We start from the raw sequence: 26,872 nt of genomic DNA, 5'->3' as shown, positions 1-26,872 counted from the left end.
TAGTGTGGTGAGGAATGATTTTACAATAAAAGAAAGAGGTAATCAAAATATACTCGGTCTCTCCAAAGGAATTGTTTGCCTTGTACTTCTCTTATCCTTCCACTTAAAACTAGAAACTAATCAGCTTCAAGCCTTAACTCAATGTTCCTGCTTTGTAGGTTTACATTAGACTTGTATCTTAAAATCAGTCCAGTGGAGTTGTTCAAATTTTGTCCTCCCCTTAGCTGTGTTCTAAAAGAAAAACGATAGAAGAAACACTTTTTTTTTTTTTTCTCTCTCCTTTTTTCTGAAAAATGTAACAGTTGACAAATTATTCTATTGGACCAAATCCCTGATTCCACCAAAGCCAATGGCAAAACTCCCATTGATATTAGTGGAAAAAGGATTTGGCTTTTAATTTGTAAATGTGTAAATACATATTTAGACAATTATTACAGACCCATTCTTGATGGTTAATTATGTAAATATTTAGTAAGCCTGGCATCCACATCCTCAGACTAAGTTAAGAGAGTTTTCTTTGCAGCGATTAGTCTTCATTAGTCCTTTAGCACTTAGTCTGTACTTGGGTACTATTTTTAATAAAATAGTTACAACTTAACATACTGCAGATGTTCAACTAGAATTTTGTAAGAATATAATGGGTCAAAACCTTATTTGTCTTGGGTGTCTTGTCTCACTGAAGTTAGTGGGATTATTCCCACAAAAGAATGGGAGATCTGACACATGAGAAAATGTTGTCACACAGACCTTTTCCGTGGTAGCTAGTTACCAGTTTGTAGTAAGGCGTGCCTATGAAATGGACACAGATAAGCGTATTACCAAAAATGATAACACATATGCAAAGAAAGAAGCAGATATTTACATGCAAAAAAGAGTGTGTATTAAAACCTATTTTTCTCATTCATATATATATATATATATATATAAAGTCTCAAAGAAGTTTAATCCATATAAAGGATTAATAGCTTGGAGAATTAAACTAAACACAGGTACTATGAGTTACATAGTTATAAAATTGCTTTAAAATCACTTATACCAGTAATGTCTACAGAGTAATTTTATTCAGAAAAAGGATTTATTATTTGTTTTGTTTCTGGGAGGGGAGGCTGTCTATTTCTCTCAGGTTAAAACTTGCAGATTTCATTCTAAACCTAAATTTTAGCAAGATAATTAGCTCCTTAGCACAGTTGGTTACGCTATTTATTTTTAACATTTTGGCAAAATCAGGGTAACATTTCTGTAAATTGTTAAAAGAGTAATAGAGGCTACCCCCAGTATTTCTGTTTCATGTACTTTGCCACACACAACCTTGTCTAATGTGCTAAGGGTACAAACTCAGATTTATCTCCACTAAAACGTCAAAAGTGTCTGCCACTGTGACAAAAAAGCTCCTCAGTGCTGGCTGCTCAGTAAAAGTCTGATGTATCTCTCTAAAAATCTCGTTTGAATGAGTGAAGTTTTTCTTAAACAGAACATGTTACTCTATCTGTTTCCGTTTTGAGTCAAAACGTTCAAAATAAATGCTGTTAGTCTAGGCTGACTGAGAGGATCACCAGTCTAACTCATCTAAGATTTATAAAGGGACATTGTCCTGCCAGTTGCTTGTGTATTATCTCACCAGAATGGTTAATAACACTTTTACTTTATGACGAAGTGCCAGCCTATATCCATACATTGTAGTGATTGCTTCTGGTTTTTTTCCTATGAGGTAATGTATTTTAATAACAGAAGTGTGACTTCATGTCTGTTTGTTCCATTGTTGCTTTTATTGGTTAGCGCACTCACAACAGCAGTGTAGCTAGACATTCTCTACGTAGTATCAAACAGTAATGTACCAGGCTAGAGATCATTTACAACTAGCGATGCATATTTACTAAGGTATTTATTGGAAAAGATCAATCCTACAAGATGTATATGGTTAAATTTGAAGAAGCTTTTGAAATCGGGCTACCACTGCTACTGGATAAGACCATTTTTTGGATAAATCACCTGCCCTGGTAAAAATTAGACAAGAGCAAAGAACACACTTGATGTGAAAGACACATATAAGGCAAACATTTCTTCCTTTTTCATCATATCTTGAGATACTGATTTGTAAAGACTTATATCACAATCTTTGTTATAATTATTACAACTCATTAAAACTGTATTATGTAATATATTTTGACTTTTGGCGTTGCATCCTTACAAAAAGAAGATGGTCTACATGAAGTTTCACATGATTGCTGTGAAATTCCCAAAGTTCAGGCCAAAAAATTAATGTGATTAAAAAAAGACATCTGTAATAATACTGCGCATAAGTTTAAGAGGTCATCAAAATGCTTTATTCAAAAATCTGTTTTTCCACGTGGTTTTTACACTTACAGTTAAAAATAAGTAAAATATTGAACTAGAAAGAGACAATGTATTTTTAGAATTACTTGAGATTTCTTTTGCCTTCTGTTGTCTATGGAAGCTATTTAAAATTCCCAGACATTTTATCAAGCATTATTTGAAGATTGTAAGGATAATTAGAAGATTGTCAATATTATAAGGAATAAAAGTACCCCCTGGAGAAGGGAAATTAATTGAAAACGGTAATTTCCTTCAAAGTCCAGATGATGCACCTTCAAACATATTTTTGCATAACATTTAATAATAGGACTAGATTATTCTCTAGAAACAATTGTTTTAAAATTTCAATTGAAAAGATTTTGCAGGTAAGCTCATATCCAGTAAATCATTCATGAACAGACTTCTAGAAGGGAGAAAATACAGAGAGAATACATAATTTTATTGTTCTAATTAAAGAGAAAAATTCATAATCAGTTTGTTCATATCTAATTAATAACTTCCAGATTCTCTGAAAAGAGCCAAGTTTTAAAATAACTGCTCTCCTGAAACAAATTTGAATTTTATCAAGCTTCCCTATAAAATAGGAATATTTATTCATTATTCCTATTTGAAAGTCAACCACTGCTTTGGATTTGCTAGGAGTATTTTATCAATTTTATCTTGGGATATGCCTCTAATTAGCATTTTAGGAACTATATATTTAAGGATATGTGAATATCCATGACCTCCGTATTTCATCAGCCTATTCTTAGTGTGCACATCATGAGCCATCAGAATTCTGTCTTCATAGCCTTCATCGATCAGCATACGAATCCTGCAAAAGTAAAAAGCATACCCATCAGTGAAAGGTTCTCACTCTGCAACAGCACAGAACTGAGCACAATTTACAATTTTTACATTAATGTACTGCTAGTCTATACTATAACTGAAAACACTTATTTTTAAGTACTCAGAAGACAGGTTTCATATATTTAATTGAAATTAAACCACATTATTTTATTGAATAAAAAAAACAAAAAAACACCTCTGAAAATATACCACCACACATCTCAAAGCAGAGAAGGAAAACTATCCAGCTGGCAGGTGACTTTGCATTCCCAGTCCTATTAAGTTCATGGAGGAATTCAAGAGCTTCAGCGTCACCAAGCGTGGGACAGGTTTTATATACATAAGTAAGTAATACTTCTACAAAAACTCTTTCTCAGCAGGTTAGTTCTTGCTGCTGTCACAAAGCTAGTCTCATTACATTTGTTAAAGACCACTCTCTGAGGGACAGGTCCTTTAAGAAGCCTGGTTCAATTACACAAACACTTCCACACCTTTAGTTAATTCCCATTTAGCATACCAGGCTAATAAAAATTTGCAGCTGTCAGCATCATATTCCATATAGACAGTTATCATCCAAACATGTTTCAAGGATGTTCATTAAAGAAGAAGATAAATAAGGGCATTGCACAGTGCTAGCACATGCCAAGAAGTACGAGGTGTTAATATAGTAGCTCAGCTAAACAGACTTGGCAAAACAGCAACAAGTCCGCTTGGAAAAAGAAGTAATCCTCCTGGTCACTTCCTTGTAGCAAGTCTGCTACAACAAGTCCTTCTGTTCAACACTTCACTCTGGTAGCCTTAACCCCTTGCTCAGCTCATTTTTTAGAATTTATTTGGTGGGTGTCTAAACTGCTGTATTGCATGACTCTTAAGTTTCCTGCTAAGCTTCAGTTTAGTTTGGTGATAAATTGTAGCACCAAAGTGGCAGAGACGGACAGACCTGACCTGGAAGTGCTTGTTTCTCATGAAGGCACCCAATTCCATCATTTGCCAGCACTGTGAAATTCTAATTCTTACCTTCCTGACTGTGCTTTGGTCAACAAGAAAGCAAATAATAGTCTTATAAGTAACCATACTATATCTGAAAGCCCTTACTATCAGTTTTCATTACAATTAGTTATGAGGGAGATACATGTAGCAGGATCAAATTAATATGGGCAGCAGGAAGAAGGCAAGTAAGATAGAACTTGGTAAAATATAAGCATCTTCCAAAAAAAAAGTGCCATACAGTGCACACCACTATGTACACCATAGTATTACATCAGAAGTAACTTCTCCAGCCTGCAATACAGAGATGCCACAAGCCAACCAAAGAAAAAGAGCAATGACACTGGAGGGACTAAGTTCCTGCCTGATTAAACATCTTAGAATCCTCTCATATTTGGACTAATTTCATGGGTTGGGGAGGCATGTAGTCCTTTACATTCCATATTCATTGCTGCTTTTTGATAGTTCCTGTAAGTTTAGTCAGTGCTTGCTTCTGACTTATAGAAAAAATGTCCTTAACAAAATCAGCTTTTTACTTGCATTGGCAGTAGACTGCAACAAAAATGCATAGGTACACACACGGTTGAACAGTGTTTGAGTAGGTACTGCATGACTACAAAGTCTACGTTTTGAATAGACAAGACCTGAACGTATGTTTTCCATCCAGTATTTTCATCAACACATTTAAAGGTCAATTTGATTTCTACCTCTCTGGTGCTGTTTGACAAAAATACCCCCAAACCCTAAGGCAATCGCCACTGCCATCCTATGCCCAGTGTGGATTCATCAAAAGCCCAACAAAATCCATTTAAGGGGACTGCTAACTCAGTGCATGTATTCATACCATACAATGAGAAGACAAACTTCATATTTTCTTCCTGTGAACAGCCTGCTACAAGAAATACTCAGGTACCAGAGAGTTCAAGAAGAGACATTGGTGGCTGAGCAAGTATCGTGGATGGGATGAAAACTGCCACGGCTGAACAAGCACTTGCTAACCAAGGCACAGTCCATTCATCCACACATACTCCTCACAGTGCTTCTGTACCCGCTGACCTCCTGCGGCACAGGGCAGGGGAGGAAGCACAGGGGAGGGGAGCAACTCTACTCATTCTGAGTGTGAAAACTAGGTTCATTGCAACAGCTTAAAATACGGACTGCAAGACTGAGAGCCATGTTACGACAGAGAACCAATTTCTATCATGAAAAGCAGCAGCAAACGCTTGGCAGTAAGTGGAATAGTAACCACGGCACCTTCTTAAAAAAAGAACAGTCTGAAAACAGAAGGTTATTTTTGAGGTTAATCTGACAATGAGGGGGAGGGAAGCTATGTCTGAAATGTAAACAAAAGCTAGAAAGTTACTTCATTAGTGATCAGGGATCATAAAATCTTTCTCATCAAGCAGAATGAAAGAACTGTTTGCGACTCTGGAAGGAAAAAAAGACACAGGCAGGATGGCACCCCACCCCTCAGAAACCTGCCACTTCACTGCACGCAAACACTGTGCACAGAAAACACAGGAGGATCACACCTCCAGACAGAGTCGGAGCGAGATGCCCATTCCCAGCTGATCCTACCTTCTCTCAGTTTCTGCAAGGAACACATCTCCTTGGCAATACCTCGTGTTAGCACAGCACAACAGATCTGCTGTGCAGCTAAGTTGATACTGCATGTGCTGATGAGAAGCAGGGAAGAGGTATTCTGCCAGTGGGGCAAGTAATTTCACGTTGTGAGTGTGAGGAGCTTGGGAGTTCTGAAGAGACAGGAATCTCATCCTTCAAAAGAGGGAGAGGGCAAAAGGAGAAGGGGGGGAAGGGGTGGTAAAGTGCTTGGAAGAAAAAAAGTCTGGTTTTCATGATGGAAGCACAGGATCAGATCCACTCATGACAACCAACAAGTTTTGCTAAATTAGCACATTCTTGAAGCGATGTAACAGACTCAGATGATGCTTAGTAGCATCACTAGGATTCCAATACTGTGTTTCAAACCAAAGCCAAACCCTAACATAAATCCAGTATCTCCAGCCTTTTCTTTTTTACAGTCTGTATAAATGCAGTAAATGATAAAATTCAACCAGATCAGCATGGAATTAGGATGGAGAATGAAGTTAAAAAAAATCTCTTCATCTTCTTCTCAAGTAACACTAGGAGTCTACATCTTCCTTTGCAGACCAAAGAAATTACACTTGCTGCTCTGAAGATATGGTGACAGCAGAAAAAAAAAAGTTGTTATTTTAGGATGAAAAAAAGACAATTTTGAACAGCAAGCAGAATCACTCTGTGATAGCCTTAAAACGAGTACCAATAATACCAATTTGTCAATGGCAACGCTACAGCTTAAACGGCATGAAAGCAGATACCTTGCAATTCTTTCATTGTCACTTGGCATGTCAATATCAGGATGGAACTGGTAATGAAGAAATTCTGTACCAAATAGGTCATACTCTAAATAGCATCCAAGTTTAGCAAATTCCAGAAGTTTCTTTGTATCAAATATGGTCCTGCAGAACATATATAAGACAAAGTCAGCATTGAAACAGGAAGAAAAAAAATCTCATGGTATGAGGATAGGTATTTTGCAACTTCCTACTTGCAAGGAGCAAACCCAATAATCTAAGATTTAACTCACCGTTTTGAAAAACAGGACTCCAGTCTGACACATGCAACTTAAGCTGATACACAGCATTGTCTTTCTCACATTCATTTGGGACTTCATGCATTAAAAAACACCCATAACAAACCTAACTCTTCCCCCATGAAATAATGAAAATATTTATGATAATCTTTAAATGGAAACAGGAAAGTTACTTACTTTTGATATCACTAACCCTCTCAACAGACAACCTAACAAGGAAGGACATTTAAGGAGGAGGTTAATTCATAGTGACATTTTAAAAAAAGACAATGGATTACTTATACAAGACAGATTTACTTTCCCAAAAGAGTTACAGGAGACAGCTACATCCAGGGCTTGTTTCATCTATCACACACCCGGTAATACACAACTTTGTCTTTAGTTCCTGTTCTGTACAGTGATGTTTCCAGATTGTCATTAGAACAGCAATACATCATTGTTTGCACTGGGATCTGGCCAGAACACCTTAAAAAAATGCTCTCACTAAAATATATAATGGCACTGTGAGTACCTAGGATATGAGCTTTGCAGCAGATTTGGAAAGTGAAGGAACAAAGCTACTAAAACCTACCACTCATTTGGAAAAGAATGGCAACTGCAATAAGAGGTCTCTGGAATATTTTTTGTCTTTGAAACAATTTTACCAAGAGTATAACATATCCAAAGGAAAACAAAAACACTCAAATGATATATTATAATTTATCTTTATAACCATAACACAATTTTTTTCTTCTAAGGAAAAAACCCAGTTTCCACAAGAACAGCAGTTAACTATAAGGGCAATAGTTTATTTTTTTTTTTATTATGGCAGATATTGATGTCACAAAGTAATTTTACCCTATACAATTACATCACAGTCTGTTGCTACGGAAATGACTGATGTCACAATTTCAATACTGTGGCTTAACAACGGGACCAAGTAGGAGGAACAGATGGGTTGATAGAAAGAAAACCCTTGTTCAAGCAAGCCTGCCATCAGCAGGAGTCTAAGACTTGCCAACTGTAATTAATAAAAAATGGTATTTTAAAATAAATGCTACAGTTTATAGAGATTGAACATTTATCACCAAGTGAGTTTTAAAAGTGCAGAGCAAGTCAACGGTTTATTTTAGATCCAGCCCTGCTCAGTTCACAGGGAGATGGTAGCCAAGAGTATTCATTCCTGCGCAGGTGGCAAAACCCACCCAACAATGTATTTCAAAATCCCAGCCAGAATAATTTCTTTTAAAACTATAGTTAGTGGTGTGCTTCTGGTTGTTCCGTCCCAACGAAGAGCAGGAGAGCTTCATTTCATCAGCCATCAGAGCCCTTTGTAAAGCACACAGCAGCAGGAGTTCCCAGCTTTAACTGCTGATCTCCATGCTGGAATCAGGTACAACACTGTCCCTGCACAGCCACGTACACACGGAAAAGAAGATGGTACAGAGGGAAGCATCCTGTAGTTTGGACTTCATCCATAAATCACCTCAGGGGTACCCACGAAACCATTAGCACACAGGCATTTGTAACAGTTGCTGTCAAGTCTTCTAACAAAAGCTACTCAAGTGAGTAAATGCTGATCTCTACCAAGACACCTTTATAACTTTAATACCGAACAAATGGCCAAAGCCAAGACTCAATAGCTTTTGCTTCCAAGCCTTTATCTACACCATAGCTTCACTACAGACATTTGATACCTTTTGTTCTAAGGTGCTAAATTGTAAAACATGGTAGCCAGCATTTTAGTTTTATCATTTGATTGTAAATCCACCTGAAAACGACCATTCTGTCTATTTTAAAAGCAGACATGAAATATGGAGCTATGTACAAATTTATCTCACATTTAAGGGACTGGGGTGCTCCCACATGGATTCTTCTCACTGGAGGAGACTTAAAATGTTAAATGCACATTGCTAAGCCAAACTTCACAGTAGTTTAGAGACTATGTTATAGCAAGTGCCAACCTGAATGTGTGAAAGTAATGATAGGAGGAGTACAAGGAAATGTCATATTGTTCATCAGCAGCTGTTAGTGAAACCGCACCTCTGTCTTAACTGTTTTCCTACTTACATTGCTTATTTTCCACCAATAAATCACTGAATTCAATGATTTACAACTGCATATAAAGGCAAAAACCCCCACAACTGGATGTTTATGTTATATCAAAATGGCATTGTTGTATCAAATACACCTGCAGTTTGCTCAGTTCTCTGATAAAAAGATTTAAATAATTAGTCTTTCTTTAAAAAGGAGAGAAAAATATAGCTATAGATACAATGAAATGCAGGTAAATACATACAGAAAGCTCATACCATTTATATATCTTCATATATAAATACAATTTCACAGCACTGAATTTTATGTTCCTAAAATCCCCAAGTAAAACATTGAGCTCTGTGTGAATACAAAACACCTGTAGCTCGATTTGCAAGCTTTTACAGCCTGTAACTGCTAGAAACTTGGAGCACAGTGCTCTTGCCTGTATTGCACACACATTGAGGGCAAACAATCCAATTGCTGAGAATCATATGACCACAAATCGTCTCCATTTTTCAGCAACTGGCCAAACTAATCAATGCTTGGTCATTTTCCAGCTCACCATGAGCAACACAAGGTCACACAAAACTGATTTGGTAATGGAGGCTGTGTTTCTAAACTATAGAGAGAAAAGCACCCCAATTCCCCTCCATACCTGATATGGGGCTCCTGCTTTTTGCTCTCAAGGAAAACTAAGTTAGCTCTCTGGTCTATGCTAAGAACTATCAAAACCCCAGCTATTTTCATTTTAAGCAATATTTCTTCTGTCTGGTAGCAAAGATCTGCCTTCTGCTTTGATCCAGAATCCAGCCAAATTAAGGAGTTCTCCATTGGCTTCTGTGAGATTTTGGTAAGGCCTGTAAGAGTGGCACAGTTTTCAAAAAGGCTGGAAGTCCAGCAGCTTCCCACCCAATTTGGTGAGAGCTGCTCAATGTCCAATGCTTTGCAAATACACAGGTATTTGTGCAGGGATACAAATTAATGGAATTCCCGTTTAAAAAAAAAAAAAAGTGTCTGCAGTTATTCCTAATCTCGCCCCCAGGGCTTCAAATAGAGCATTTAAAATACCAAAATCTCTTTATCAATGTGAATCTAAAAGCTGATCCTGACTGAAGGGCTGGAAGCTCTATAAAAGCAGTTATTCTGAAGTCAGTAAACTTGAAGATAATTCTTCATGTCGTGATCCCAGGGCACAACAGAAACCAAGACATCTGCAGCATAGTTCCCCAAAACCCCAGCATGTTGTGGCAACACTGCCAGAAAGACAGCAGAATAGTTTGCTTACCTGTCGAGGTGAGACATGACTGTCTTCGAAACATCAGCCCCAGCTTCCTGCAGAATGCGGATAATCTGGAAAGGTGCATCGCTGTTCCTGCCAGGATGGATGATAACGGGGCACCCAAGCTGTGACTGAGCCTGTGCTGTTGCCTGAAGCACTCTGTGTTCACTCTGAGTTAAAGGCCAAGAGCAACCTATTTCTCCCACCACACCACACTTGGTGTTAGTTCCATCCGCTCCGTTGAGTATCTCATCAACAATAATGCCTGTAAGCTAGAGAACAGGAAAATGAGATTTTTTATTATTAATACTATTTGTGTTAAATAGCATCAAAATTGGCCTATGGACAACATGCTAGTTATACTCCTGATGTCTTTCTGAACTTATTTAATTAACAGTTGTGTGTGTGAAAACACTGCAGGTAAAATCTGGTTTCTGTCAACTACTGTTACGCTAGCCATTCGCTAGGGCCAAAATAAACACAGAGGCAAATCAATTTAACAGTATCCACTTACACAGTCATCCAGGTTTGCCAAGAAAACTGGTTTACATATAATTTGAACACTGATTTAGGCTGAGACTAATTTTTATTTTTTTTAAAAAAGTTACGTTTATCATGAAACCTGTGCCTTGCACTCCTGAATTGGCTCCAGAAAGAGTTCAATGTGATTTCTTGTGAAACAAGGCATCAGATAATAAGGAAACCTTGTCATTCAGACAGGGAAGGGAGAAACACTGGCAAAGATCCTGAAGAGACAAGTTTAAGGCAAATCCTGCTTGTGGGAATGCCAACATAAAACAACCGGTGCTCTGCTGACTTCAGAACTACAAGAACAAAGCTCAGCTGACAAATTTACAGGGTGAAAATTAGCTTGCTTTTAAAATATTCATAGACAAAAAAATACATCAGAATCTCCTAGTAAAAGCAGTTTGTTAGAAAAGCTTTAGGTTTTGCTTTCAGAATAGGCCATATATTTTAAAGTATACATTCAGAAATCAGCACAAAATGGCGTTGATGATGACCTTCTAATTCTGGCCCTGAATGTTGAGGAAATAATGATTTTAAGGAAAAATAAAGTGAGCAAAGGAAGAAGAAAGGTTTGCAAGCAAATCCAGGAAACCAAAAAACCCCAAAGCAAATACTAATTTGGTTATTTTCAAATACATTTTAAAATAAATCTGTAACTTATCTCTACTCCACACCTTGTCTCCTCAACAGCTTCACACAATATCTTAGTAAATAGTCTACACACAAGTCAGTCCAAGCTATTACAATTTGCAGCAGGCTTCTGTCCAACACTTTATCCTATGCTCATACGCCTTCTGCTTCATGTATAACCAGTCTAGCAACCATTTCTGTAGACAACCAGACACAGAATTTACTCCTCTCCTGAAGAACGTTTCTCAAAATACTCAGATTATCTTTGTCTAATCAGAAAACATACCATCATGTCAAATTCACTGGTAAATGAGGAACCACCAGTTATCATGGATCAGTCACTGCACAACCCTTTCTAAGTAACTGTCTTCTGGACTGGATTAAGTATTGATTACCTGCCGAGTACAGGACATCTGTGGGTCTCCAACAGTCCACCAAATACAGAAAGGAAACCTTTGTCCCTAGAAATCTATTTGTATCAAACTTCAAGCAATGGATGAATATTTAGGAAAAGTAGTACTGTTCCATACAGCTTGGGCCAGATTGTGTCCAGTGTGGTTGGCAGCACTGCTCAAGTTTTGATCATTGATTTTTAAAATTAATTTGACTCATTTGTAAACTGCGACAGATTTTTTAAAAAAATTCTCAGTTCTGCTCATCCATATCCACAGCTTCCTGCCTTAGAGAGTTCCCTTCCCTCTTCTCCCTATCATCACATTTGCTTAATAAAAGATGAATGTTTATTTTTGTAGGAATATCAGGGGACCTCAGTCATTAACACATTGTCTTAGGCACCGTACAAACAACCTTATGTAGACTCTGCCCTGAGAAGTCTGGACAAGTGGTAAAGAACACACATATAACACACAGCCTGAGCAAAGCAATGATTTACAACTGTCCTATAAATATTGCAATTATTTATGCTTTCTACAAGAATTCTGGGTGATCTCATTGGGAAGCAATTAGCCAGAAAAAGAGACAAAAGAGGCAGAAGGAATATACTCCTTCCTTAAAAACTGTAAAAAGAACAGGATAACTGGTGCTGTACCAGATGCCCACACATGAAGTATTTTATTTTCCTTTTACTGTTGCATTATAACAAATCCCTGAGAGAAAATGGAGCTTAAGAACTGGAAATGCTGACAGATAATCCCAGCACACCCAAATAGTGCAGGTCCAGCTATAAGACACAAACAGTAATGCTGTTCCAAAGTTAACACTGAAAATTTCTAGATTTCATCTATTTGCTGGAACTCCACTCCAACTTTGACCCACCCAGGGATAATTCATATGACTGAGACACTGAAGCAACGGCTAAGACTTACTTGCTCCACTGTCATGGCCTGTGTTTGAGAAGAATGAGTGGAATCCACATAAAACCCAGCCCCAGCAATAATATGGACTCCAGTTTCTTCAGCAAGTTTCTTCAAAGTATTCATATCCCGACCAATTCCTGTAGTTGTGTTTTCCACAATCGTCCCACCACCTGCTGCTTTAAAATGCAACAGCTCCTCCTTCACAGCATCTGTTTCCTGATACAAAAGAAGGTTTTCTTTATGGCTGTAGGGATTTTGCTTAATCCAAAACAAGTTCTTCATCTCAATAGGCCCATCACACAGAGGTTCTTGGCCTGGAGAAGGTGGGCAAAAACAGCTGCTGTAGTTCATAGTCAAGTGTTCGTGAGTCAACGTATAGCCAAGGTGGTCTGGCTCCACAAGGCCCAAGACAGTCTGCACTTTCCCGCTCAAGGAAGGCATTTTTCTTCAACAGAAGTGAAAAAAATAATCAGATCTTAAAAGTGTCTAGGGAGGAAGAAGAAAGGAAACAAAAACATTTCAGAATGAGCAAACCTTTCTTACACGATTTCTGAATTTCCTCCTCCCTCTCACAAACATACCTACATACTGTGTGTGTTTGCTGGAATGCTCTGAAACAGTTTCCAGTAGAGTGGTCAATATGAAAAACAAAGCTTTTTTTTTTTTAATGCAACTGTGCTTGTATCAGTACTTTAGCAATGTAAACACATCTAAATCACATTGCAGTACAAGGAAATCATCATCATTTATTGTGCTACAGTCAATATCACATTAAGATAAATATTTCCTATTTAATAACAACCACTGTATGTTCATTTAGGATTCTCTGCTCTTCAGCAGCTGTCAAATTTTGTCAGCTTGAGCCACCAGACGAACACACTTGGCACCAAGGCTTGAATATTCCTTACTGGTACATTCAGTTTATTTATCTGTGTCCTCCAAGATTCACTGTCCTGCTCACATGCTGAGGAAGCTAGTCCGTGTTCAGGCACCTTGTCTGCCCCTCTGCATGAGGAGCTCGGGGATGGGGGTGATCACCTGCTCCTTCAACTTCAGCAGGCATTCTAGCAGCTGTGCTGTGGAGGTCCGGAACAGCCCTGGACAACTTTTCCAAGGCTGACAACAGTTACTGAAGATACAGCGTGGCCCTCAATCAGTGGGGTAGAAGCCAAGGTGCTCTTCCCATCAACTTCATTGGCCAAATATTTTACCAGTTAAGAACAGGCCTTAACCTAACAATTTATATGGCTCAGCTTCTAAGAGACTTTTTCTTCATCTTTAGCATGAATGATACGACGTTATTTCCCAAAACTTCAAATGAATGTGACAAAGACATACACTGTGGCTACTGTCTGCAGCTGGTTCACGTCAAAGGCATCTGCCCTGTGCCAGTTTGGTCTGACTCACTGCAGGGCAGAATTAGCTGCAGTTCTCGCCATTGGGATTTTGGGGTATTTTTTTCTTTTGGGAGTGGGGGTAGTCTTTTTTGTTTATGTGCTCTATTAAAATTAAACATAGCTGGCTACCCAGTTCATGTTAGATCTTCCTGATGCTAGTTGCAAAGGCTTGAGGATATACAGTTATAAACCCTAGTCAACCAAAATCATCAGTTATGAAACAAAATACATGTTTAATCATGTCCAGAGGACAGGACTAACTAGAGCATGCATTATTGATTAAAGAGAGAGGTCCTTCCCATTTCTGTCTCCCCTTTTAGTGAATAATGTCATAAACATGGGTTTGTTACTGGTGAAGCCCTCTGAGGACATTTTCCTTTTAACTGCTAAAGTTAATCTACCAGGATGACAGAAAAACTGAAATCTGAAGGGCAGTGAACTCTACATATCAAAGGGCACAAGAAATTTGGGGATACTTTCATCTCACAAGAATCAGCCGTTGTCAGAGTACCAATGTATGAAAGTGACCCAGCCCCCTGCAAAAGGCAGGTATCACCTGCCTTAGTGAAGTCTGTAGTGCTGGCAGTTACTTTAATAAGAAAACTTGGCCATCCATACGAAAGAGTAAGGACTGACTGACTGCCTTCTTGCCTTGTGTGAAAGCAGACTTAGGAAGAACTGTTCTCTTATCAATTTCATTTCTTGACTAGTGTTGACTTGTTTGAGAAGGCAGAAGAATAATTACTCTTATAGAACAGACTGCTGGCTGATTAATATAATGATTTATTTTTTGCCAAATAAATTGAGAAGTGCATTATTTCAGAAAATATTATTCTTGAGCAAATAATTAAAAGCAAAATACCTGCCTTAGTCAGAAACTGCTGCTAGCTGCAATTCAATTAAGTTGTCCAACCCAGTCATTAATTCCATCCTGGAACGAAGCTGGTGCTCTATAGAGCAACCCACTATTTTGGAGAAAGTTCAACGATCTGAGTCATTTTTATATGCGCAGCAAAGAGACTAACATAATTCTAAGATAATTGCATTACCTTTGCTTTTTTTTTTTTTCCTTTTTCCCAATATTAAATGTCTACACTCTGGTATTCAGTAAAATCCTGACAGCATGAAGAGTGATAACTACTCTCTGCATTGGAGACACACTTCCCTTTCCCCATGTTAACTGACAATTTTCAAATCCATTTATTAAGTTAGGAGAACAAACCTATATAAATATTTTGTTATATAATTAAATGTGTAAGTATTGAAGTTCTTTTGCTAAAACTTGACAAAAATCAATTACAAGTCTGTTTCCTTAACAAGTTTCCACTTCAGTTTTTTAGTTATTTAATAGTGCAGTTAGTCAAAAAGGCCACTGTCATTGAATGTGAATTTTTGTTCACTTTCAGATTACTACTCTGATGAAAAGTTGACTTTCAACATTGGTTCCCACTAATTCCTTTCTGACACAGTTAATTTAGATTACCCTCATCTGGCCTGCCCACTGCAAAGACCTATGGTTGCCTTCATGAGATCTTACAGCCTGGGGCTGCTGTCTCCTGATTTGTAACTACAGGAAACCTCTAAAATGACCAGTTCTAGGGCCTGATCCTCTTGTAGCAGATACCAATCTGTTGATTTTTAAACGCTAGTTTTCAGATTATAGCACACAGAGAGAGTTTACAGAACCAGTGCCTATTATTGAACCTTTTGATTGAGGCCAGGGATTTTCAGCATCACAAAAATGGAAACTGACACAAACAGCATTTAAAGTAGGCCTAATTTTATCTGCATGAAAAATATGATTAATATTAATGTTTGTGCCTGCTTACTAACACAGTTTTAGAAACCCACTGCTTTTAATAAAAAAATTATGAAAAATAAAGACAGCCAACAACCTGTGACTGGAATTTTTAAAAGCACTGTCCTGATATCTTCCCTACTGTCATTTACATAGACAGCATTCCCTGATTATGCTATAATGATACATTATTCCTAACAAGATTCACCTGATGGAACCAGAATTTAATTAGTGTCTTTAAAACAGATTTTAGATGAAAACAGATTTTAAATGGAATAAGCACTGCTGCTTAATTTAACCATGTATGTTACTACAGAAATCAATGTTCATGTGCTTTACTAATAACATGCATGCCATGCTTTACACAGAAATTTATTCTGAGAAAGTTTCTTTTTTCATACACCAAAGACTGAATTCATATCACCTCATTTAGCTATCTAAAATGATGTATGTCTTCCACAGAATAATTGTCTAGACCATTTTCATAGCGGAGATTGAAAGACATATCCATAGGCAACTCATCCAGCCCATTTTGCATGTTCGTAATAGGACAGGGCAAGTTACTTTCTGTAATATCAGCCTCATTCCACGGACTACAGAGGGAGCCAAGAAAGAGTCCTGGACCACACAAATGTATTTTAGATGGTCCTACATAAGACATGTGAATTGTATTTCCTGAATCTTAACCCAGTCTGAGGGGAGGGGGAAAGGTGCCAATTCCTATGACAAAAGATAAACAGGTACGATCTCATCTCGCAATGACAGGTATTTTGGTTTTGGAAATCACCAGTTTAAGCTTGGTATCACCACGGTGCTCCTGCACAGATCAAGGCTCCTCTGCTCCAGATGCTGTATAAACAGAGAAATAAATGTTTTTTCCTAAAAATTAGATATTCAGATTAAAAAAAAAAAAAAAAGCTATTTTTTAAAATATAACCAGAACTTGCATTATTTCACTACAGCCTTGAAACAATACCTTAACATTTCTGTAATAAACTCTGGACAAATCTTTACAACCACCAATTGTATGGTGCATAAAATATGACTCTTGCTATTAGCCAACTATTAAATACAGGTGAAGTAAGTATTTTTCCTAGAGGTACTGTTAAGAGTAAAGAGACTTGCTGCTAAAAAGGTTATAGTACTGCATTTCTGACTCCAGTAAAAACTCCACTGAGTTCAGAAGATGTTTTGCCTGAATACTGATGACAAGATTTGTGTTTCTGCTTTTCCCATCTGAAACTTGCGCTTCAGTCATTGTGTCATTTTAATGGTCTTGTAATGGGAATTCTCCCTAGGTTTGGATTAGTTGTTTCCCACAGTAATCTCATATTGCTGAAACACTATAATCACATAAACACAGTTTCCACATCCTAACACCGCATTTGTTTTGATTGGATAAGCACATTTTAACGGTATTAGTACAGATTCTCTCTAGACTTGTATGGGAATCATTTTATTGCCATTACATTACAATATAAGATTACAGGGATGCTAAATCCAGGTTGCTGTGACATAAAATTTACAAAAAAGGCAAAATAATGGCTCAATAGGTGCTTATTATATTCAGAAAAAGTTAAACACACCCGTCATTCAGAAACAAAGGCTGCTCTGGCTGCATCAAAAGCACTGTAAGAGGGTCCTTCCTTTATAACTATGCAGTCCTAGGAAATAAAACACAGTTGTGTAGATATATATATATAGGTTCACTATATATTTAAAGATGGAGAAAAAGCCTTCAGCATTCAATTCTACTTTGAGCAACCTCTACAAAGCATGGAAAAGCCCCACATTAGAAATATATGGACATCTGCAGTAAATTACCATTAGCTACTCTATGCAGTGTTACCCCACCATTCTCCACATGTAAACATTTTGGGATGAAGGAAGAAGTTAGCAAGACAGAGGAAGAGGAGAGGCAGAGAGTAAGAGAACATGTGTAGACTATGTCAGGAAGAATTTTAAAAATTAACTTCTTTCCCTCTTACCTTATGCTTCTGCCAACTCTGTAGAGGTTTACAGGGTGGAAGGAAATCAATACTGCTAGCATGGTTCTATCTCTTCCCCACCAGACAAGCAAGTTTTCTAACTTCTCTGACAGATGGGTGCCAGATCTACTTTTATCTTCTCCAAAAATTTATTCAGGAGCACTAATTACAGGACAAACATGCCTGAAACCCAGCTGTCTCACACACTGGTTTCAGTAAGCGTGGCTTTTTTGCTCCTGCACAGCATCAGGGAAGTGCAGCTACAAGGGCTGTGGAGCAGAGCTCACCACAGCTGCCTGGGTGAGAGCAGCAATAGGACTGAACATGCATCTGCTCCAGGACAGATGCAGGCTTACCTGCCATTTAGCCCAGCAATTCCCTCTGTGTCAACGGCTGCAAAGGTGTCCAACAGCCCCTGATGCCGTATTACTACAGGGGCACTCTCACAGCTCTGCTAGCTGTCTCTGTGTCACGCGAGCATCCGTGCTGTGTTACACAGCACATCTCAAACTGCTTTTGGGTTATTTTGCCCAAGAAACAATTCGGAAATGGGGTAAAAATACTATGAAAAAATGCAGACACAGGCAAATTCCTGTCTCTTCTGCAGAAATGGCAGATAGCTTCTCTGAAGGTGACACAGGTTATTCTCATTGAAGTCATAATTGTTCTTCCCTGTCTTCAGAACTGACATGGGTCAGAAGTGATATTGGTCTTTTTCCTCTTCCAGGCTGGAGCTATGAGATTATCATGATTTGCTGAACTTCAAGCTAACTCAGAAAAATGAGTCAAGGAAAATAATCTTATCTATTCAGAGGCAGTGGATTTTTTTTTCATTACCTTCATACTCTTTATCAGGTAAAAAGTACGACAGCTTTTCAAAGTATGGCCCCTTGCCTACTGCAGAAGTGTACTAAGGGAACAAGCACACATTAGTACTTCCATGAGCATCAACACTGAGACACAGCTTTGTGTGATCAATGTCACACAGAAAATTTTTCATGCCTTGACTAAAGCTCTTCTCAGAGAGGAGGGGAACACTTACAGCGCCTTTCTCCTACAAGAACTCCTGTCTAACTCCACATGAGCTGATGTTGCAGCTCTTTTCTTAATGGGGCACCTGCAGTTCCCTATCTTTGGGTGGCTGTATTTTCATACACCAAGTAAGAACCTCACCATTTCGGATATGTGTAATCTCTCAACTGGGTAGAAATTGACCAACAGATTCAAAACCTAGAGAACTCTATTTAAAAAGCATCACCTATCCCTACCTTACCACACTTTTCCCCAAAACACACTGTTTTGGAGATAGAATACTGAGTTAGTGCTGTGGCCTACTTCTGGTCCCCAGACCGTTCAGAAACATGTATTTCCTTAAGAAGCCAAGCTAAAATAAATGCTAAATATTGGTTTTCACTACATCTTCTATATATGCTTTGAGCAACCAAAAAAACCTTTAAACCATAGAAGTGAGAAGGGATACTGAAAGTAAGACATTATATAAAGTTACAATATGTACTCTGAAAAAAATTCGGAGAGCTTTAGCCAAGCCTTATATGATCCCACAATGATAAGGAGAAGTCCCAGCAAAACATACATGTACACACATCACAGCAGTTATGGCACTGGCAATGTTCTACAACCCAAAAGCAAAGTCACTTAAATTTTAAGATAATTTTAAACAATATTACATATACGTGAAAAGCCAATACATTGATTCCCTGCACTCAGAACCTCTGAAAAGCACACTGAGGGGGGAGGAACTGGGGAGCAAGAAGCACAGCTTTTAAATGTTCACCTGAAAGGGTGAGTGAAAATTCTGCCTATTCATTCCATTGCTCGGCTAGTGGCAGACAGATAGACCTTCCAGCTTCACATGTTTTGAGGGTCACATTCTCACTCTAGCTAGGCTTTGAGCCAGACATATATAGAACAGATTTCTTCCTTACAGTTGAACAGCCACACCAGAACAAAGTGCAGCCTCTCGTATCGATTTCACTGTATGGCCATACCTTTGGGATCAAAGCAAGCATATGTGATCTGCATGTGACCGTGTAGGCACGTGTACAGTGATTTGCCCCAGAGGCAAAGTCTAAGCCACTTAGTATGTAATACTTCACACGTATGGGTTTTTTTCCAATTTGGTTAAAGTTCAGCTGTTGTGAACAGAACAGTCAGACTTTTATTTTACCTTATTTCTGTGCAGAGAAGTCTCAAATCTAAGCTTCTCTGAGCAAAGCCATATTGAAGTTTCTCCTCCTGAGAGAGATCTGAGCTCAACATCCCCGTAAGTGTTTTTTCATCAACATCTCCTTGAGAAAAACTTCAGGGAATTTCACATTTTGGGCAGCTTCCAATATTACTCTTGATAAAAGGTCAGACAAAATCTCTCCCCTAGGGTCCAACATTAAATTAATTATATCTTACATGCACACATAGTGGTTTTAGGCCAAAAATCAGATCTGAAGTCACATTATGCTATATGCAAATATGGGCTGAGTCCTACATGTAGATACATACATTTGTATTCTTAAGCCTAAACAGAATCATATGTGGTTCTCATGGATGCTGGGCTACAAGCACATACTCTCTTTCTTGCTAGGACAAGAAATAGGAAAAAAGTCTGTGCTTTACAGGAATGCATGTCCAGTCTTCATTCCCTCAAGATTTCAAATTTGAAACAAGCATATATCTAACTCTACTCTTACTGTTATTCTCATTGACTTTATTTGGTTTTCTCTCTACTTAAGGTCACATACACTTAAATATTTTCACAGGAGCTTAAACATTTCAGTAAGCATGTTAGAGCACTCTCACTCATTTGTGGAGTGATCACCAAGAGCCACATCAAAGCACTCTATGGATCTTTACCTGCAGAAATAAAGAAAAAAGGAATGGAGGTCTAAGATATTGAAGAACAGACATCGTCCATCTTACCACACTTATCTAAGCAATGCAAAAGTCACATTCATTGCCACCTCCTGATCAAGACTGGACATTACCTTCTAGAAAAATTCATATGAATGAACCCCAAGATCAGCTTTGTGGCAGAATGTACCAGTAACTGATCCACTGAGACCTGTGAAGTCATGCACAGTGGAAAACAGCATGAAGATGGGGTTTAGTACCTCATTCAAGATTGCAGACTGCAGCAACTGGGGCAAGCAGGCACTTTCAGAAAACCACTTTCTTTACTAGTGAGTGATGGGGTTAGACGCAGAGAACTAAATTCAGTTTCCTATCACTGCAAACAACCGTAGCCCAAAACTTGCAACCAATCTGAAGACCCACTGGAAAAAAAAAAAATACCCTGAAAAAAGCCTTTACGGTTTCCACTGTGACTGTTCTCTATGGCTGTGTCAGGAAATGCAAGCCCTACGTCCTTCTCAAGGCCCACTTCGCTCTAATAAGAAACTAGCCCACACAAGAGAAGTTAATGTCATCTACCAAAAAGCTTAAAGTTCCTAGGTGTAACTTAGGGAGTATTTTTTGATACCACTTGTCAGTGGCCAAAGGCAGTACCTCTTGTTTCTACCATGCCTGTTAAGTTCTTACCCTTGGTTGACTGCAAGAGCAGAACAGCAAGAACAAGCAACACACACAAGCTGACAAGACTGTCAGGTCACCTGCATATCCTCCTACTTTCTTTCCAGGTATTGCCAAATCTTAACAAGAAGCAGACACAGAACCCTGCCACTGTTTTGTCTTTTAGTATCACAAAACGTGCCATCACATTATTTCTGAGAGAGGACACAAAATCAGTATCTTTGTCTTGAAAACTATTAATCAGCTGGTTTTTTTTCAAAAAAATAAATACTTACTACCCAGTCTAAAGCAAGTAACTGGTCACCTATATGAAGCATAATTAAGCATCTGTACGCCATAGTTGCCACCTTTGATTATAACCACAAAAATGAATATGATAATGGCAAATATTATGTCTGTTAAATTCCAAAACATGAGAGGTATTAATAGTTAGAAATGACATTTATGTAGTCTTTCATGTAAGAATCCCAAAGCACCTGACAAAATGATACAAAAATACCTATTAGAAGCATTGCTTCACCCATCACTGAAACAGAGCCCCCAGCAGAAAGAAGGCAACAACCTTTAAACACCACAGAACACATCCCAACAGGGAATGTCAAATAATGTATCCAGCATAAAGCACAGGGGAATTCCAGACAAGCAAAACAAAATTTTCCAAGAGCAAGTGACCTCTAGCTAAAAATTAATTTCAGTCAAAAGTTATTACAAGCATCTAGTATACAGAAGACACCATTCTTAACATCTGACACACCTAAAAGAAAGGATTATACCTACAAGTGTCTTAGAGATCATATATGCATTCATGCACCTGTCAGGCCAAAAGATGCTCATCCATGTTGCTCACCAACAGGACTTCTATGCCTTGGGACCATGTTCACCACAAGACCTGCTGCAGAGGGGTCGCCAAACACCCAAGGCCACTGTTGGGCTACACTGCTGGAGCACACTTGGCCGAGGGGACCTAAACCTCCCTCCCTCAGACCTGCTCCTGTCGGCAGCTCACCGCTCTGGTGCTAGGGCAGGAGAAAGCAGAGCGTCTGCCACAACTGTGTCTTGTAAAGGGCAGCACACCCAAGGCCATGGAGAAAACACATGGTGCACAGATCCCAACCGGCTCGCAGGCATGCCTGCAGCTTCACTGCTGAGCCCTGTCAAGCTTAAGCACCTCTGGAAGCATCTTGCCGAGGGCTGCGGGTGCTTCCAGATGGAGAGGCAGCAGAAGGCAGCCTTTGAAGGTCCCGGTTTTGGATTCAGGCATTCGTTCTTTCACGGAGCGGCCCTCAGGGCCTGACAAGACAGCAGTACTAGTTCCAGCAGTTAACTCGTTATGGCTGTACAAATGTTAAATACCAGCACCGGTAGCGGCAGCGCCGCTGCGCTCACACGGTGAGGCCCGCCTGACCTCGGGGGTTAACCACCAGCCACCCCCGGGCACCGCTCTTCCACACGGGGGAGGTGTTCCTCACCCGCCGCCGGCGGCCCGGCAGGAGCCCTGCCTGCCCCAGCCGCCATCTCCTCCCCCGTCCCGCCGCCGCTCCCCGCCTGACGCCGGCAGCCCCCTCCGCCGGGGCGGGCCCAGCGTCTCCGCCCGCACGGCGCGGCGGCCGCCTGAGCGCCGGCACCAGACGCGCGCTCCCCGCCACCAGACCCGCGCTCCCCGCCACCAGGCGCTGGCCCGCCCGCCCCAGCCGCCCGCCGCGGCCGCCGCCTCCCGCCCTCCCGGGCCGGCAGCGGAGGGGGCGCAAGCAGCTCTCGCCGCCAGACTCCGACGAAGTTTGCCGGCCTGGGCGCTTGTCGGGCGCCGGCATTAACGGCGAGCCCGGCCGGGGCCGCGGGAGGACGCGGAGCGGCTCAGCGGCCTGAGGAGACGCACCGGCCCCGCCGCACCCGCCCGCTCGCTCACCCCGCGGGCAGGACCCCTCCGGCAGTACGCCACCCCGCCGCGCCGGCAGGGCCCCGGCTGCCGGCCCGCCGCTCCCGCCCCGAGCGGGGCGGGACTTCCCCACTGCGGCCCGGCCCCGGGGGCTGGAGGCGCCGAGCGGCCCGCTGCCGGTCGGAGCGAGGTGAGGGTGCGGTGCAGCGGCGGTTTGTGCCAGCGCAGGCTCCGAGGGCAAGCGGGAGTCGGTGCGCTGAGCATCCCGCGTGGCCCTGCCTGTGCCCCGGTGTACCCAGCAGGGAGGGGGCCGGGAGCCACTGAGTCACTTTGGGGGTTCGGGAAATTGCGCTGAATTGCTCGGGCTTGCAAGAGGTGATCTTTTCTAATTTGCCCTTGCAGTGCAAATAGCTGGGAAAGGCGAAGAGGTGCTTCCCAGTATCCACAAACAGGATAACGATGACAGTGATACTGGGTAAAAACCCAAGTGCAAAGTATGAAGTCAAACCAGAGCTGATACCAAGTTCTTACACTTCCCACCCAGGATCTCAAAACTGTCTCATTCCCCTAAGGCTGACAGCACCCTGCATGGTACCATTCCATTTTATAGAAGGATAAACAGGAGATGCTGGCAGCATGACTAGCAAAGGCCCAAAGGATGGTGAGCTCCTCCAGCCCTCACACAGACAAAGCTGCAGCAAAGCCACCCTATGCACTGTGCAGACATGTTACCTGAATCTGGGAAGGGGACTAAAAGCTTTTCTGGGAGAAGTACTTGCTGTTCTCACTGCTAACTGATTCTGCTTTGACTCCTTCCCCGTCCCCATTCATACCAGGCTGGGGCCAGCAATGACCCTACATCCCGCTGTGCAGAGCCTCAGCTGCGCTCACCGCTGCAGCACGGTGCCCGAGAATGGATTCTGGTGTGCCTGTCTTTAATACAGCTGTTCATTGCCTGGGGGAGCTGATTCTAGCTTTTATTCAGATCCCAGATAATCCTGTGCTGCAGGAAGTGAGTGGGCAAAACTGTGAATGAAAGCCAACACATGCTGGTGCTCAGGCCTTCTATCATCTATCTTACAGTGAAAGACAAAAGTGGAGGTAGTGGATGAAAAATGAGGAGGGTGCAGAAGTAAACAACTTCAGAGAGGTAGGAGGTAAGGCAAAGTTGTGCTTTTGTGAAAGTGATGGAGAAATGGAATTTTTGTTTTTTAAAAAAAGGAAAGCATCGTGAGAATACTAGACCTGAGGGGCAGAGTCCACAATGACTGGTGATATTGGTGTGGAAAGGCTGGAACTTTAGGATCTCAACTGGAAGGGAAGTTACTGCCCAGTAAGGATGAAGGAAGATGAAGCAAGCAAACCACTTGGGATCTTTCAAATTAGCAGCCAGTCACCACAGATATATGCAACAGTGATTAGTACGGATAGATGGCGAGAGCTAAGCTACTGGGATGGTTCCAGTTGTTGGCGTCACCTGTTTTTATTTGCTTCTGATGTGAAGTCAAGTGAGTATGGGTCCTGCAAAGATTAAGTGGAGATATGAAAGCCTGTCATTTATAATGCCTTGTATTTCAACATGTTCATATTGCTGTGCAATCAATGCAGGAGAAATTATGTATGAGAGCTATGTGAAAAATAGTCATGCAGTGCTTTATGGGACATCATTTGTCACTGGCCATATCAAATCTGTTTTGAAGATTTGCGATGAATTTTACATAAGGCCTGCACTTCTACATCTCTTTTGTGTTTTAAAATATAAAAGCAGCATTAAAACTTGGGTAGGTACAAAGTAAAACCATATTCAATCTGCATTTTTACACACATAGAATGAGCTTCTCTTTAAAGCAATCTTCAGTATGTCCAAATCAAAGTAAGGAACTACATATTTATTTTTTATGTCCTTGACTTCAACCTGCTACAAAGCAGAGGCTTGTAAACATAAAGTAATGAGACTGTCTCGTTCAGACCAAATGTGTAGTGAACAGTGAAAACAAGTCAGCAGCTGGCAGAGTCTATACATATGACACTGTATTCACAATTTAGGTGATATACAACCTTGTGTAATGTGTCTGGCATTTGTATCCTCTTTCTCAAGTCTGAAAACCGGGCTGTGGGCTTCCTAGAAATATTGAATTGGTTACCACATTAAATGGCTCGTGAAATTGGGGGGGAAACAAAAGCCCCCCAAAACCCCTTAGCTATGTTGCTATACAAATAGCAGTGGCAACTGTCAGTAACATCACAATCTAAAACATCTGTATTTCATGGTTCAGAAACAAGGAGAAGTATTTCACTATTAAAAAGGAGAGATGTTATATGTTTTGCCAGGTCTGCACTAAAGAAAAGCCTGGTGTCAGTAGCTTTTGGAGAAGTTACAGTCTGCTCAGGGCTAAATGCCTGTGCTTTTGTCCACCCCCACCATGCAGTGACCAAAAGGGACACTGAAGTCAATGACCAATCTTTTTCCCATTTGGGACACTGTTGTAAACTCTGTCCAGTATTTAACAGTAGACACAAAATAAAGACCAAACACTTGCAGTGTATGACCTTCAGTAGCATCTCTTCTTTTTCCAAGGGCAGAGGAAGGAGAACAGGTCAGTAGGTGCAACACCAGACCTCATGCAAGAAAATGCTCTTCAGGGTGACTTTGAGGGAAGTGCCATAAAGGGGCTGTACCCAGAGGGTGCACAGAGGTCCCAAACCTGGGTAGGATTTCCCAGGACATGAGGCTGCAACAGCCACTGCCACCCAGCTACTATGGAAATAGCTGAGCCGCTTCACTGGGACCCTGGGGACCAAGTGATCTCCAGCCCAAAATCTTCTGCTCAGGGCTTAATTACTCAGGTGTTACAGCAGATATAATAAACATTCCATGTTTTGGTTTACTCAGCAATTGATAATGTTTACACTAGCTTAAACACAATATTTTTCTTCTTTGAAATGAGCTCCTTTTGGGGGGCTGTGGTAACAGTGAAATATTATAGCATTCACTAGGCCAACTAACGTAACTGGAAAAACAGACAAACTTCCAGGCAAAAACAAGCATTTCTTCAATATGATGCTGTGTATGATTTTTTTCCTCTAGTATGACTCGAAGACAAGAGAATTCCAGATTGCTTTAATAAAAATTAGTGACTGAAGACCACAGATTACTATTATTCTTTCTTCAGAAAGATAATAAGCAAGGAAAGGAAAAAGAGGCAAAATGTGATTTCAGGCAGTATTTGCGCAAGGGCCATTGCAAACATAAGCATTTGCACATACCGTTGAGAAATGGGAAGCATCACTTGTGCATATATGCAATATAATGCACAATTTACAAGTTGGTAGCATGAATAAATAGAAACCCCAGAACATACAAAACACTGCAGAGAAAATTCAGCTGGCAAGGGTAAAATATGCAAAATCCTTCAGGGAAACCCTTTATTGATCATGATAAAAAGGCTCCCCCCTTCGCCTTTCAAACAGATTCCATAAATTGAGAGGGTTAGAAAGAATAATTTGCTTGTCAGTCTGGCATATGCCTGTTGCTCTTAGATGACAGAACAACAGACAGGAGTCACTCAGTTTATGTGGGAGATGAATTGTATGGAAAGTAGGGTTTTAAAATCAACCGTGACTGTTTGGAAGGGGCTTCAGGTGTGTCTTTGTTGTTTAGGAGGGCTGGTGGGGGTTTTTTGCTTAGCAGTGTTATTCAAAGATGACAATGGCTGT

At 40.4% G+C, this 26,872-nt stretch overlaps 1 protein-coding gene across 4 annotated transcripts; it reads right to left on the bottom strand.

Annotated features, from left to right (window-relative positions):
• Positions 1-1,865: 1,865 nt before the first annotated feature.
• On the bottom strand, positions 1,866-23,257 carry PTER (phosphotriesterase related). Of its 4 annotated transcripts, none has more exons than XM_040590501.1 (7): positions 23,186-23,257; positions 17,335-17,412; positions 16,536-16,597; positions 12,563-13,039; positions 10,086-10,351; positions 6,510-6,650; positions 1,866-3,148 (listed from the first exon to the last, which is right to left on the bottom strand). In XM_040590501.1, the coding sequence occupies exons 4-7, from the start codon at positions 12,992-12,994 to the stop codon at positions 2,938-2,940; spliced, it is 1,050 nt and encodes a 349-aa protein (XP_040446435.1). In that variant the 5' UTR covers positions 12,995-13,039; positions 16,536-16,597; positions 17,335-17,412; positions 23,186-23,257; the 3' UTR covers positions 1,866-2,937. The 4 variants fall into 4 exon arrangements, with proteins under 4 accessions (XP_040446435.1, XP_040446434.1, XP_040446436.1 ...); XM_040590500.1 differs by lacking the exon at positions 23,186-23,257 and adding an exon at positions 14,817-14,915; XM_040590502.1 differs by lacking the exon at positions 23,186-23,257 and having other exon boundaries at positions 16,493-16,597.
• Positions 23,258-26,872: the final 3,615 nt, after the last annotated feature.

This window comes from Falco naumanni, chromosome 4, assembly GCF_017639655.2.
Source record: "Falco naumanni isolate bFalNau1 chromosome 4, bFalNau1.pat, whole genome shotgun sequence".
NCBI lineage: Eukaryota > Metazoa > Chordata > Aves > Falconiformes > Falconidae > Falco > Falco naumanni.
This window is presented reverse-complemented; position numbering and strand designations above follow the sequence as displayed.